We start from the raw sequence: 15,290 nt of genomic DNA, 5'->3' as shown, positions 1-15,290 counted from the left end.
ATTCAGTGAAGAGATTTCTTTTCTCTGCCCATCTTTCATTAAGTTGATTTTGTCATGGAAGTCTCTATCATTTATACTAATAAAATAGTTCACAGGTTGAAGGCTAAGCTCTAGTTCGTGAAAAGATTCAATTTTACTTTTACTTCTTCAGGGATCAGCTAAAGACACTCTGAGTACCGAGTATTTAAACTTTGTTTGCAATAGAGACACACAATTGAGAGAGAGGCACGAAGGCTCCACCTTGTGAGTCATCAAAGTGCTTTATTTTGTAAAGCCTGGCTCATGACTGGAGTGTACTGTTAGCACTAGGAGATACAAGGCAAACTTCCTCACTCTGTCCGAAGAGTTGATCAACAGAACGGATGACAGAGACTGTTACAGACAAAAATAAAGCATTCTGTAAACTTCTAAAAGCATACACAGATTGGCCACATAGGAAAACAGTTACTCAAATAATGTATAGGTACCTTCTTTTTACTTCAGGGTCTCGCTTTTGTAATCCTGGATCAAAGAAACTACAGCATAACTTCAGAGCACTGAAAGGGACTCAACGCCAGAATGAATGGTGGGGGGGAAATACTAAATCACCATCTCAATTAATTTAAACACATAGAATACAGATTTGTACAACAAGGTCACAGTGCTGTTGACATCGTCTGTTGAGGCTAACAAATCTCTGTGAAGTCAGTAGATGTAGTAGAATGGCCTTGCTGCTGGCTTTCCGGGATTTCGGCTGCTGTCACCTGGTGTTTTCTGAAGTAAACCCACATACGTTGGGCACAGTTGCAGACTTGATAAGCCCTGAAGGAAAGTCACTGGCAGAGGCAGTATGGTGCGGGGTATTTGTTGAGCTGTAAGTAATTACTGAGGGGTGGATTTTTTTTTTTTCTTTTCTGAACCTGCCTACAAAAGTCATCTCACGTTTTAAACAAAGAATTTCAAAGGCACAGCTTTAGCACAGTGTATAAGTTGATAACCTATTCTAAGCAAGTCTAATATTTTAGCTTGACACCTTTCAGAAAATGCCAGGAAGTTGGTAAATACATGATCGATGTTGGAAATTTATAACTTGATTAGACACAGTCAGCACAGTTTAGGGCAATGAACTTGCATAACCAGATCTGGGTTAAACATTTTCTTAAAAAAAAAAAAAATCATTAGGTCGATAAATGTGCATCGGAGGAAAACCCTTTTCCTTTTACTGTAAAAGACCGCCTACCATTAAAATGTGACTGCAGGATACATTTCAAAATATGACAAACATTATTTCACCTACACTGTAAAATGACTTTACATGTAAACTTCAAAAATCACATGCTGTACATTAAATTTTTAGATTCAAAAATATCCCTGTTTTCCTAATAATGTAAACAGTAATATTGAGGGTTTCAGTTAAGGGCAAATTCATAACAAAATACCACTGTTTAACTGGAAAATTGAGAGCTCTAAATGCTTTGCTCACCTTCCCACCATGGGAGATGTAGATGCCATTGCCCAAAACTGCACTTTTCAGGTAAGCTTTATTTTTATTTTGTAGCATTAATTACTATATTGCAACGTAAGAGTGTGTCAGTGAAGAAGCTCCAGGCAAGAAAAGAGAAGTAAGCAGTTTTCCTGGGCATATTTACTGAGGTGAAAATGTACAGAGAGAGACACTAGGGGCATCAGCTTCCTGCTGGAGGAGGGGCATTTGTCCCCAGACACTGTTGAGTCCCGACACCTGAACCAGGATGCGCGGGAGATGCCAGCCTCCTCCGTCCAGCGCCCGGGGTGCAACTATTAAGGAGTGTCAGCGTGCGTGGTAGAAGTGTAACATCTGCAGTAAGTTCTTTTTCCTTTTAATCACCATCATTATTATTATCATCATCATTATTATCTACATTATTATTACGATTACCGTCTCACATCTTTCAACTCCAAAAAATAAACTGATCCACAGTTTATCGTGTGGTGCCAACCTGGTTGGTCTGACATGCATTGCCTTCTCCCCTCCCCCCTGCATGTGCTCACTCATTCATTCATTCATTCATTCGTCCACAGCTGGAATCAGAGGGTTACTGCCCCAAACACACTCTGACCAAAGTCGGTTTCCATCAACCAATCAATCAGTTTTGAAGATGCTCACGTGCGCGTGCGCACGCACTCCCCCCCGCCCCCCCCTATACACACCCAAGTCAGAAATAGCTAGAGTGATGCTGGGAAATATCAGGTAGCTGTTAAAGCAAGTAGTCCCCAAATCAGTCATCTTGGCCTGAAGATGTAAACGAGGAGGTGTGCTTCACTGAGTTTGGTTTTCATTTTTCCTGTGCCGAAGCCACCTCTGTCCTTCCCACGCTCACGTCCGTCTTCGGCCATGCAGGACGTTACGTCAAGATGTGGCCAATAAAGTCCAAAAAGCGCTTGGAATACTGTTCTGGGTTCACGGTGGAGATCTCCGCACCAGCCTGGGCAGCGTGAGAGGGGAGGAACAGTGACAGAATTACTATCAGTACCTGCAGGAACTTCCACTTCAGCTGAATATGAAGCCAGGCATTTTCAAACCTGTGCAGCCTCTACTCGTAATTCAGAATATCTTGGATATTGGTCTGAATAGCCAAGGCTCTTAGGAATCTGTGTGTGAAAACGAGGCAGAGTCATAGGACCAACAGATGCCATTGTCACACACACTGTGACTGCTGCCACTAAAAAAAAAAAAAATCCAACCAGCCACGTTTGAGATGCTCCCATCAAATGTGGAATCTGCGTGGCCAACATTCAGAAGCCACGGGGAGGGTGCTTCTGTTTCTCAAGAGAGCAGATTGGAGACACCTTGAGAATGACACAAACAGCAACGTTTGGCCAGAGGGAAGCTCCAATGACAAGGACACAAGGACCGTGTTCATTTTTCAGGACCGAGGTAAGCGGCTGGGTGCTCAGAAATGAGGGGCGACAGCCGCAGCAGCAGGGGCGGTGTCAGCTGCCGGGACTCTTTCCTGGCCCCGTAAGCAGGCGAGACACAGCGCCGTGACTGCGTCTCCCCCGGAGGGGCACGGGCATGGGGGTGCCATCGTCCCCATTCGCAGAGACCTGCTTGGAGCTGGGAAGCCGGCCCCTCGCAGAGGCTCAGTGGGGGGTTTCCTAGGACAGGAGCACAGTGCGGGCCAGCAGAGCCCCGTGGTTACCAGCCAGCCTCCTGAGCTGCAAAGGGCAGGACCAGAGTTTTACTAAGTCACCAGATGCTATTTTTACACACGCAGCTCACAGGGGAACCTGTAATTTCCATGCCTGGCCTGGGCCCCTGGGATCTCCACGGAAGAGCCCCGGTTTTGAAGGCAGAGAATGGTTCCCAGCAGCAGCTCGACACAACATTCCTTTGCAGAGGAATGTCTTGCTCTTGCAAACTGCACCCAATTTTAGGCCGTGTGCCATATCATGGAGCTGAGCTGGTGACTTACAGGGGAGATGCAGATGAAGCCATGTTTGCTATGGCCTGTTTCCAGTTTCACGTGGTCTAGAATATCAGCAGGTTTGAGGAGGGGTGGGAACAAACACGGAGCATCCCCCCACTGTTCAGTCTATTCACCACAAAAATCTCATCAATAAGGCATTAGGACCCCTTCATCAGCTGGCAGAACTGAAGTGCCAGAGCACTTCCTCCAGGTCACACACTGGAAAGGTGAAATAGGATTCTGGCCCAGCTGTGTCCTTGCAATACACCCAGGTTGTTCAACCAGAGATGAGCATCAGAATTACCGGAGCCTCTTAGAGGCCCCTCCCGCAGCCTCCTGAGCTGGACTCAGAATCAGGGAAAGGGGTGGTGCATCTGGCAGGCACACAGTTTGCAAACGGTGCTCAGAAGGCTGCGGTGCCAACCCCCGCATGAGAACTACTGTGTACCCTTCTCTCTGACTGATAGAGGATTTTTATCGTGTTCGGTGGGCCGGGTAGGTCCTGGTCCGTGCGCTGCACACAGCGGGAACACCAGAAAGAGCTGACGGTGTGACTGAAATATTTCTGTGGCAAATGGGGTATGGTGTTAGGCTGGTTCCATTGCTGAAATGACAGCCTGCTTGATTTTAAAATAGAGAAAAAGAGCCTTTAGAAGAGGTTGATGTTCTGCTGGATCTTGGTTGGCTCCACACTGTGGGGAAGCATCTCTCCTGCCAGTGTGAACGAGCCAGGGCACAAGTTCATCCCTGTGCGATGGGCTCTGTGGCCTTTTTGGCACGCCTGAAAGCCAAAATGGGTCCCTACAATGCAAGCACAGTGGAGACTCACGACTTGTGAAGTCCAGCTGGCCAGGCGGGCCTCGCTGGGAGATCGGGGGGCGGGGCTGGGTCCTGAGGAGCAGTCCTCTCTCTACCACTGCCTAGGACGTGATCCTGGCTGGCAAGTTACTCCGTAAGCTCCCGTCCTCAGTTTCTTCACCTGGTAAGCAGGAGTGCCCTGGTTATCCCTCACAGGCTCGTCCCGGGGATTCAACAAGTTACCATAGGCCGGGAATAGTGAGAATTCTGAGCAAGGACAATAAAGGTGAGGGATTCGTATTATTAAACTTTGATCCTGCACTCAAAACATTTCTGTAGTAGAAAAAATTACAATCTGCTGTGCGGAAAGGAATATAATATTGTGTATCTTGGAAGCACGTGAAGCAGAGAATAGTGCTTCAGTTCTGAACATCTCAAATTAAAACACTCAGTTGTCATCATTCAGCCCTTTTGTCTTTGAAACATTTTTTGAACAAAAAAGAATTTGTGTAATATTCTCATGATGCATGTGTCTGTTAATAACCCCGGTGGGTAAAAGAAGAGCCGCGCCGGGTTTAAGTGACTTGGGAGTGGCGGTCCGAGCGCGTGCTGGCTCTGACTCTGCATCAGAGCGTGACCCCTGCAGGGAACCAGAGCCAATGAAGGACTGTGGGCAGCTCAGCGGAAAGGAGCGGACCTGAGCTGGTCCCTGCACGACAGGAAGCAGGGAGCAGAGAGGGAAACCAAACGGAGATACTTACGCCGTGTTTAACAGTTTTGCAGCGTGGGCAGCTTCTTTTTGCTCATAATGAGTCAGAATGTCAATAATTGCCATAAAGTACACCTCTTTCCTAGGCGAATCTGTAAAGGGATGAGAGCGATGATTGTGGGACACGTGATGACAGCACCTGGAAAAGTGCGAGCTGCTGATGGAGGAAGAGGTGAGGGATTCAGTGGGATGGGGGTCGAAGGGGTCTGAAACAAAGGCAACAGAGGCTTTTAAAAGTCTTGCATATCCCTATGAAACAGCTTAACTTTCTGTCCCCAATTCTCTCTCAATTTAAAAAGTAAAAAGAGGATATAACCTCAGGATATTGCCAGTAGAGGTGCAGGGGGTGAGATTGTTTTGTTAATCTTCATTTTCCTTAGTGACTGTGTATTGCTTTGGTATAAAGAAAAATGCTATTTAAAAAATACTCTCTAAAACAAGTAGAAGTAATTATGCTCCCTAATACTTTCTACCATTACATACTGTTCCTAATTAGCTGTTCCTAATTCTCATTGGATCTAGTATCAGAACTGGATAAAGGCATATATCATCTACAGTACCCATCTTCTACATATTTCCACAAATATGATGATGTTTCAATTATGAACAATATGAAAAAGTACATTTGACTATATCTAATTTTCTGTGTTGAAGAAACAATTTTGGTGAGCAAAATAAAAAACATAACTCAAACTCACCTGGCTGCTATGCCATGAGATTTTTTTAAACAATGATGAACCACAATTTTTATTACTCAAAAAATCAGAGGCCTGCTTTTATCTCTAAATTTTTTTTTCCATGTATAAGTAGCTACGGTAGCATGTAATATTCCTACAAATATCTCATCACCCAGATTTTGAGGATTAAGATGGATCTCACTTTAGAGAAGAGGGCCACAGACACCTTAATGGGGGAAAGAGCAGAGGACAGACACAGCAGCAAATCGGAGATTCTCATCCCACACCCTGGGCCAGCTTCAGCACTCCCGAGAAGGAAAGGGCTGGTAGCAATGAGATGCCTGCCCTACACGATGTCCACAGGGGGTTTGGAGTGGACCACGTATGTACCTAGCTCAGGATAGACTTGTGACACTTGAGATCCACATAAAAGGTAACTAAGAAAAAGAATATTTTAAAACATTTCTTATATATGGTATGGACATTTACACAAGCATGTGCATATGTGTGTTGTATATGTACAACACACACTTGTGTGGTTTCACTCTGTTCCCTCAACATCACACAGTTCAAGGACCTCATCACATTACAGTTCAAAACCAGAGGTTACAGTTACCTTTAACATACTTTGTCCCGAAATCAATCGATCGGGACTCTTGAGAAGGAGTCTTACAGGGCAGCATGCTTTAACCGGGGTTGATGATTACCAGTAGATAACAATGCAAAAAGAAAAATCCAACTAACGGTAAAAAGAGTTGATAGTAACTCAACTTACTTTCATGGCATTTAATTCCATAAACATCAATGTTGGATCAAACTCGCCCGGAGCCAAGGGCGGCGAGCTGTTGAGCGTATTTCCAGGACTGTCGGGAGGGGTTCCGACAGGGTGGTGCCGTCGCTCTCCCCCCTCCTCCTCTCCGTCATTCTCTTCACACTCCACTTCTTCCTGTTCGGCTCTCTCCACATCGTGGATGCCCACCAGGGAGGCTGTAGTCCATGAGCTTCAGCTGGGCAAGAAACTGGAAGGGGGGAAGCGACGTGGTCAGTTATATCCTAAACACAAGCCCAGATTTAAAGGACCGCAAGCTCACAAAAGGGCGGTAGAGGCGAGAGATTTCCCCAGGAGCAGCCAGGAGCCTCTTTAATGGTGCTGTCACGGTCCCTGGCAGTTTCTCCAGCCAAAGCTGTAGCCTCACACTTCAGGCTGGCTCAGAGCTGGGATTATTTCCCTGAGATGCAAAGCTGGAAGCTGAGAGGGATGCACTTATCACATGGAGGCTGTACTGCACCAAAGAGCAGAGAGCATGGCTGGCAAGAAGGAGACACAGGGAAGAAAACGTTTCTCCGAACAATTAAGACTGGCTAATGGGGAAACCAGGGACCTCCCACGTAGCTTCCAGGGGAGCCTCTCTGAACGGCTTGTGAAAAGCACTTTGAAATGCAGCACACTCCGTGGAGGAGAGTATTATGCTGTCCATCACAAGTAAGCACAAGCACCAGTGTCCCAATCAACCAGCAAATGCCTGTGTCGCTGCTCAGCACTCTCCTTCAGGCCTGCCTGGGGGTTTCCTTCTGATGGAAGCGGGAGCCGGACACGCTCCTCCATCGCCCCCTCCCATGCCTAGCACAGTGCCTGCCCCAACCGACCCCTTTATCTGGGAGCTTTCTCTGGCCCGTTCCCCTCGCCCCCACTGCGTACCCTGGATGCCCTCCAGAGGTCTGGGCACAGCTGGAGAAGCTGGATTGCTGGGTGGCAACATCTCCCACCCACATGTGTGTAGTGGGTGCAGCGTGGGTGGGGCGTGGTCGGGCCAGGTCCTGCTCCGCGTGCAGGGTGGCAAGGCAAGAGCCCCCTCGCCCCATCCCTACTTCTCCCTCTGGGCCCTTGGAAGGTCCCTGGGAAGTGGCAAAGGTTGGATGCTGCCCGAACTTCCCCTTCTGGTCCTTTGGCAAGGGAAGAATTTGATCTGCTCACGCCCCTACTTAAGACCTTTCAGTGGGGTACCGTTTCTTACAGGGTGGAAACAAACTCTCACACTGTCCACGGGACCTGGGTAGTTTGGCTTCACCGCCTCTCGGACCATCCTGAACCCTCTTCTGGCCTCTGGCCCCCTCACTGCGCCCCTTCACCTCCCACTTGACCTTCAGGTCTCAACTGCAGGGCACTTGCTCACGGAAGCCTGTCCCGACTCCTGCCGGGCATGTGTGCACTGCACACTTTCCCCTAAGGACACCTGGTTTAGCTGCACACTCATCTTATTAGATTACTTGAGTAACTTCTATCTTCCCCAAACACTGCAGCCCCATGAGGACAGGGGCTCTGGCTGATTTTGCCCTTGAAACTGCCATTATTAGTCAAATCCATCTCACCTGCCTTCACTAATCAAGGTCTTTTAAGACTTGCATGTCCTTCAAGGGGCACGTAGCCTAAACAATGATATCTGCCCAGCTGCTTGCTAGGAACTTGGAGTCAGCTGTGTCTAGTTTGAGCTGAGTTGGTTGAGACTGGATAGGACCACTGACCCTCCAACTGGGCATGCGTGAGTGTCTTTTTACACGTGCAGAGGATGGAAAGCTCCACCCTTGGGTCGTGCAGAAGCCAGTAGCCTAGTTAAACCTGTGCAGAACGATGATTCCTGTTCCTTTTCCCAGTCGCCTTTCCTCACGCTCCCCACGCCTCAGACAGCACTGCTGCTGCTTATCCCATAAACACCTCGAGCCCCTTGCCTTGGGGAGGCGAATTTGAGATTTGCTCTTCCCGCTTGGCTGCCTTGTGAACAAACCCTCTCTGCTGCAGACCTCAGCGTCTCTGCGTTTGGCTTGCTGCACGTCGGGCACAAACGAGCCTGGTTCGGTGACACCCTCACTGCGCTCCTGACTCCCAGGTAAGTGATGTAGCTACTTGGTATTTATTGAACAAGAGAACAGGATGCCTGCTGCTTCTTCCCCAGTCCCCCTTACCTCTCCCTAATTTCCCCTGACCCCTTCCTCTAAGAAAAATAACTACCCAAACCAAATAAAAACGAAGAACAAAGCAACAACAAAAAGACCTTCCTTTGAGACTGCAAGAGGCAGCACCTACTGGAAGCAAAATGAGACCATTTACGATATATCTTTGCTCATCTTTGCTCTACGTGCTCTTTAACACGTAGGTCTGTTTGACCTTCAGATGGTTGACGTACAAATACACTTTCAAGTGTGCTTTATGTATGAGAGTACAAAAGGGGCTGCCTGTAATTAACCTGCCAAAGGTTAGGCAGGGAAGGGGTGATGACCAGGGCTGAACTGCCACACGAAGTAGGGTGGGTCTCCAGGCCCACGTCTTCCTCTGGCACTTGTGCTGCTCTCACAACGTCGGCCAGGCCCAGAGCTTTCCTGGGTCTCTGATCTGTGGTCAGACCACTGCTTAGCCTCCTCTCCCAGTAAAGAAACATTTGTATTCAGTAAATAAAAGTGAAGTTAGCTCCCAGCATCACCCACTAAACTATAAGTGAAATGAAAAATGCATCTCTTGACAAGAAGTTGTTCTGACATACCCAAAATCAAGGAAACCAATTGCAGCCCCAAATGGGGATTATATAAGAAATGGGGATTATATAAATCTTCAAATCTGTGCGGCTGAGACAGAAATGGAAAAGACCAAGGACAGCACAGTGGTTAAGAGTATGGCTTTTGCTGATAAGGGTGACCCATTAAAGTATCAGATAATCTTAAATAAAATTAAAAAAAAAAAGTTTTGGAGTCAGGTGGGCAGTTAAATTTTATGTTACTAGCTCTGTGCCTTGATGATAAATTCACCTCTCTGAGCCTTAGTTATTCTATGAAATGGGACAACACCACTAAACTCACAGTGGTGTGGAAAGGATTAGAGAGAATGTAGTGGAGGCAATGAAAAGTGCCTTGCGTGTAACAGTGGACGTGGTTTTATCATTGTCCGTGTGGTTATTGTGGTAAAAACCTTTTTTTCATCAAGTAGGTAACTTAAACATGGGGAGAGGTTCAAGTGAGGTGGGCCAAGAGGGGAGATGTGCTGAAGAGCCCATTGACTCCTCAGCTCTTATTGTCATAAAACGTCATTTAAAATCTCTTCTAAAGTAGAGGGAAACACAAGGCAGCAGCAGACCTGAGATTCTTGCTAGAGAAAGTCCCTGCTGGGCATCACAAAACTACTGTGGGCTGAAGATGACAGACCCCAAAGAGAAGAGGGGTTTGGGGCTCCCTGGAGGGTCTACCTCCAGCTAACATTAGGAACTTAATACACATTTGCTATTTTCTGTCATCCCTTTAAGCTTCTAACTCAAATTAGTGATTTCTAAATACATAAGATTTCAAAGCATGAAGATTTTAAATCTTTATAATCTCTAGGTCCCATGCTTTCCAACTTCTTAATAATTATCCGCCAGACCTTGATCAGCCTCTTTTTCCCTCAGAATATCCCACCTAATCTGCTTCCCTCATAATTAATTCCTCATTATACCAAATCTGAGCTAGTATCTTCCTCAAGGTTTTTATGAGCCCTGTCACACACAAACCCTTCTAGAAAACTGTGGCTAAAGAGCTGTTAATAAACTCTCCTTCTATGTGTCGTCTTTGGAGAAATGTCTATTTAGGTGGTCTTCCCATTTTTTGATTGGGTGGTTTTTTTGTTGATGAGTTGTATGAGCCGTTTGTATACTTTGGAAATTAAGCCCTTGTCGGTTGCTTCGTTTGCAAATATTTTCTCCCATGGGTTATCTTTTCATTTTGTTTATGGGTTTCCTTTGCTGTGCAAAAGCTTGTAAGTTTGATTAGGTCCCATTTGTTTATTTTTGTTTTTATTTCTATTGGCTTGGGAGACTGACCTAAGAAAACATTGGTATGATTTATGTCGGAGAATGTTTTGCCTATGATCTTGTCTAGGAGTTTTATGGTGTCATATCTTTTAAGTCTTTAAGCCATTTTGAGTTTATTTTTGTGTATGGTGTGAGGGTGTGTTTTAACTTCATTGATTTACATTTGGCTGTCCAACTTTCCCAGCACCACTTGCTGAAGAGACTGTCTTTTTCCCATTTTATATTCTTGCCTCCTATGTTGAAGATTAATTGATTGTAGGTGTGTGTGTTTTTTTTCCTGGCCTCTGTATTCTGTTCCATTAATGTCTGTTTTTGTGCCAGTACCACAGTGTTTTGATTACTGTAGCTTTGTATATTGTCTGAAGTCTGGGAGGGTTATGCCTCCTGCTTTGTTCTTTTTCCTCAGGATTGCTTTGGCAATTCTGGGTCTTTTATGGTTCCATATAAATTTTAGGATTCTTTGTTCTAGTTCTGTGGGAACTGTCATGGGTAATTTGATAGGGATCACATGAAAAGATGCTCAACATCTCTAATTATTAGAGAAATACAAATCAAAACTACAATGAGGTATCACCTCACACCAGTCAGAATGGCCATCATTAACAAGTCTACAAATAACAAATGCTGGAGAGGGTGTGGAGAAAAGGGAACTCTCCTACACTGTTGAGGGGAATGTAAATTGGTGCAGCCACTATGGAAAACAGTAAGGAGGTTCCTCAAAAAACTAAAAGTAGAGTTGCCATATGATCCAGCAATCCCACTCCTAGGCATATACCCAGATAAAACTATAATTCAAAAAGATACATGCACCCCCTGTGTTCATAGCACTATTTACAATAGCCAAGACATGGAAACAACCTAAATGTCCATCAACAGATGAACGGATAAAGGTATGGTATATATTTATATACAGTGGAATACTACTCAGCCATTGAAAAGAATTAAATAATGTCATTTGTAGCAACATGGATGGACCTAGAGATTATCATACTAAGTGAAGTCAGAAAGAGAAAGACAAATACCGTAAGATATCACTTACATGTGGAATCTAAAATATGATACAAATCAATATATCTACGAAACAAAAACAGACTCACAGATACAGACAATAGACTTGTGGTTGCCAAGGGGGGTGGTGGGGGAGGGAAGGAGTGGGAGTTTGGGATGAGCAGAGGCAGACTATTATATAGAGAGTGGATAAACAGCAAGGTCCTACTGTACAGCACAGAGAACTACTGATATATTCAGTATTCTGTGATAAACCATAATGGAAAAGAATATGAAAAAGAATATATAGGGCTTCCCTGGTGGTGCAGTGGTTGAGAATCCGCCTGCCAATGCAGGGGACATGGGTTCGAGCCCTGGTCTGGGAAGATCCCACATGCCGTGGAGCAACTGGGCCTGTGAGCCACAACTACTGAGCCTGCACGTCTGGAGCCTATGCTCCGCAACAAGAGAGGCCGCGATAGTGAGAGGCCCGCGCACCGCAATGAAGAGTGGCCCCCACTTGCCGCAACTGGAGAAAGCCCTCGCACAGAAACGAAGACCCAACACAGCCAAAAATTAAAAAAAAAAAAAAAAAAGAATATATATATGTATAACTGAGTCACTTTGCTGTACAGAAATTTACAAACAGCATTGTAAATCAACTACAATAAAATTAAAAAAAAAGAAACTTCTTTACAACAGATTTGAAGTTACTTTTTACTAAGTTTATTAACACACTTGTTCTACTGAATCACCACCTCCCAACACATCTGTGATGGAGGATTAAAATTCCAACCATCCCTATTTAGGTTATATTTAATCGCTTGTTGAAAGCCGCAATAATCCTCTCTTGGAGTACTTTATCTGAAAACAGTCTCAACTGTGCTGTCACAAACATCTTTAATCTGCATGTTATATCAGCAGTTTAGGAGTGTGGCTGCCAGTGGCCTCAAATCCCAGTCTGAATTTAGTAGCTGTGTGTCTTTGAGCAAATTACATAGTGTCTCTGGGCTCAGTTTTCTCATCCATAAATTGGAATAACAGCACTCAGCCTCAAGGAGTTAGAAGAATGAAGGGAGACAATGACTGCGCAGGAAGGACTTATGCTCTACATGCTCTGTAAGTGTTCGCTGCCAACCATCCTGCTGCCCGCAGTGCTCCCTCCCCTCCCCACCCCCGACCCAAGACGTCAAGGATGAGATTCCCTGTGATGGGGCGGATGCCACAGGACACAAAGCACAGTTTTGCGTTGTGTGAAATTTGGATCCCAGTGTGAGCCGATGAGAGATGAGCGTGGGCCCTGGTCAGAGCTGACGAGAAGCAGGTCAGAGGGCAAAAGTGACTTTTCACTCTCCATAGAGTGCTTTCTTCTGGAGAAAAGGGTTCACATATACTCATGTGTAAAGCTATCAGAACTAAAGTACTTTGAGCGACATATGAATAGAACAGAATTTCAAATGCAGAAAAAACCCCTAGGTTCTAATTTTCCTACAAAAATATTTATTGAGCTGTAGTAAACTCATCTTTTACTTAAAGCATTGAGTCACCCCCGCCAACCCCCAAATCCTGTACTTAGGCCAGCCAGCTAAATTAGAAAGCATGGACCTGATGGAAAAATGAAACGAGATTACATTCTAGTCTCATTATCAAGATCAGATGTCAAGCTACTTCACCATAATTACCTGCTTAAAAATTTAATAATGCTTCTGCATGAATTTCAAAACTAGACACTTACCAACCATTGAGAATTTATTAAAATGAAAGAACGCCTTATGCCCTGCCTCCATTTCAACAAAACAGCTAAGTGCGAGAGCCATGGATGGGGTTAAAATTATCCAAATCCTCTAATCAAGACACTATTAGAGACAATGAAAGGGCAAAGAGAATCCTTGTGTAATTCAACTGTAAATTTGAACGGCTTCAGTTACATTATTTGTGGGGTCTAAATATCATAGTAATATACAGCCGACAGAAGAAAAGATGAAAACCATCTTTCTAGCAGATCAGATAACCCTAAGGGCTATTTACCATAATTGCTAAAACAATATTATTCTTGGGATCAAAGACTTGCAGAATAATGAATAAAATTCTCAAAGAGCATGTCTACCTGTGTCACTTTGTTATCAGATCAAGTTGACCCCAAAGTAAAAGGGAAATACTTAGCTAATATGCATTTTAATAAAAACCACTGACAACTGAGGAAAAATAAATGCTTAATAATGAGAAACTGGAGAAAAACTACTTTTTAAAAAAGACACTTGTATCCTTCATAAATAACCAATATCTAGGTTCTAATCAAAGCATATACATGATGTAGGTTAAAGTGCAAAAAAATTTCTTAAAATAACTTATAACCTAAAAATAATCATGAACTAATTTGGTCAGTCTGCATGTCTTGCAATGAAAGATGTTAGAAGATTAAAAAGAAAATTATAATACTGCTCTTACCCTCATGGGGGATATAATCTAATCCATGACATTTGTTCTTTGGCCCAAGTCATTTTGTTTGGGTTTTTTTTTTTTTTTTGGCCATGTGGCTGGGCTTGCCGGGGGGTGGCATCTTAGTTCCCTGACCAGGGATGGAACCTGGGCCCCGGCAGTGAAAGAGCCGAGTCCTAACCACTGGACCGCCAGGGAACTCCCAAGTCATTTTGTTTTTAATGACACAAGAAAATCTTTCCGCAAAGCCTCTCTGAGTAGCAGATCTGTACTGGTATGTGGAGAACTGTACTTCAAAGTTAAAAAAACCAAAACAAAAACCGCACACACATGAACAAAAGTAACAGCTAAGAAAAACATAGCTTAGTAACTGTTTAAATTAGAACTCTCTTTGCACTGTTTTGTAACCTAACAAACTTCAAGAAAAGAACGGTTTTCCTGAATTTATTTCTAGAAGAATTATATATAAGGAAGTTGAATGGGAGAACTGCAATGCCATTACAATAAATAGAAGACAGGGAAAGGTGTATTTTTAATTCGTAAAACAGCATTTACAAAGAGAGCTCCATTATAGACTCAAAGCCCATTTCCACATAGTATTTTATTTCTCACAACATCCCCCATGACCCTGGTGTCCTAAACTGCCTTTGTGCCGTTCCCATGCTGTGGCAAGTCTGTCTTGATGGGCCCAACGTCACTAACTTCACAGAGGCTGGTGGAAATATGAAGCATTAAGCGACTGAGGCTGGGTTTTGCAACACCAAGATGTGGTTCAGATGGAGAAAACCCCGAATTCAGATAGTGACTATCCACTTGTCGACACGCTCTGCTCTTTGACAGGATGCACTCAGTCCCCTGGGCCCCGGCCCTGGCTGCCGTGGGCAGTCAGTCTACCCCCCTACCCAACAAGGAAGATGGGAAGTGGAGGGAGGGGAGGCCAGCAGAAGAGGCCGCGTGCTTGCTTTTGTTTGTCCTCTAAAGGGGGAGCTGCTGAATTGGCACACTTCTCTTTTAAACCAGATCACATATGAGATATACCTGTTTATATCTGCTTTGGATAATGTACAGCGTATGTTTTTGCCTTGGTTGCCGATTTAAATAGATGGTTTTAAGAGCTCCTGAAAACCCAGTACTGCTGACATTCATACAGTGGGCCGTCCCTTATACTGAGTTCCTTTTTCTTACCTCCACATCCTTCTTCAGTTTTTCCAGGAATACCTTTTTGTTATTGTCATCAATATAAATCTTTTGACCCTCGTTAATGAAATCATTATCCTTTAAAGTTGGCAGTTCTTTGGCCTAAAAAAAAAAAAAAAGAGAAGAAGAATAAGAAAGAAGCTTGACTAAAATCTAAAAGACA

General features: G+C 44.5%; 1 protein-coding gene across 1 annotated transcript in view; it reads right to left on the bottom strand.

Moving 5' to 3' along the window:
• Positions 1 to 241: 241 nt before the first annotated feature.
• PIP4K2A (phosphatidylinositol-5-phosphate 4-kinase type 2 alpha) overlaps positions 242 to 15,290 on the bottom strand; it is a 175,843-nt gene continuing 160,794 nt past the window's right edge. Inside the window, 7 exon segments of the mRNA XM_036843779.1 lie at positions 242 to 2,444; positions 4,988 to 5,007; positions 5,010 to 5,087; positions 6,448 to 6,480; positions 6,483 to 6,654; positions 6,656 to 6,691; positions 15,116 to 15,229. Of these exon segments, the coding sequence (XP_036699674.1) occupies positions 2,364 to 2,444; positions 4,988 to 5,007; positions 5,010 to 5,087; positions 6,448 to 6,480; positions 6,483 to 6,654; positions 6,656 to 6,691; positions 15,116 to 15,229 (534 nt within the window). The 3' untranslated portion in view covers positions 242 to 2,363.

Source organism: Balaenoptera musculus, chromosome 2, assembly GCF_009873245.2.
Source record: "Balaenoptera musculus isolate JJ_BM4_2016_0621 chromosome 2, mBalMus1.pri.v3, whole genome shotgun sequence".
Taxonomy (NCBI): Eukaryota; Metazoa; Chordata; class Mammalia; order Artiodactyla; family Balaenopteridae; genus Balaenoptera; species Balaenoptera musculus.
This window is presented reverse-complemented; position numbering and strand designations above follow the sequence as displayed.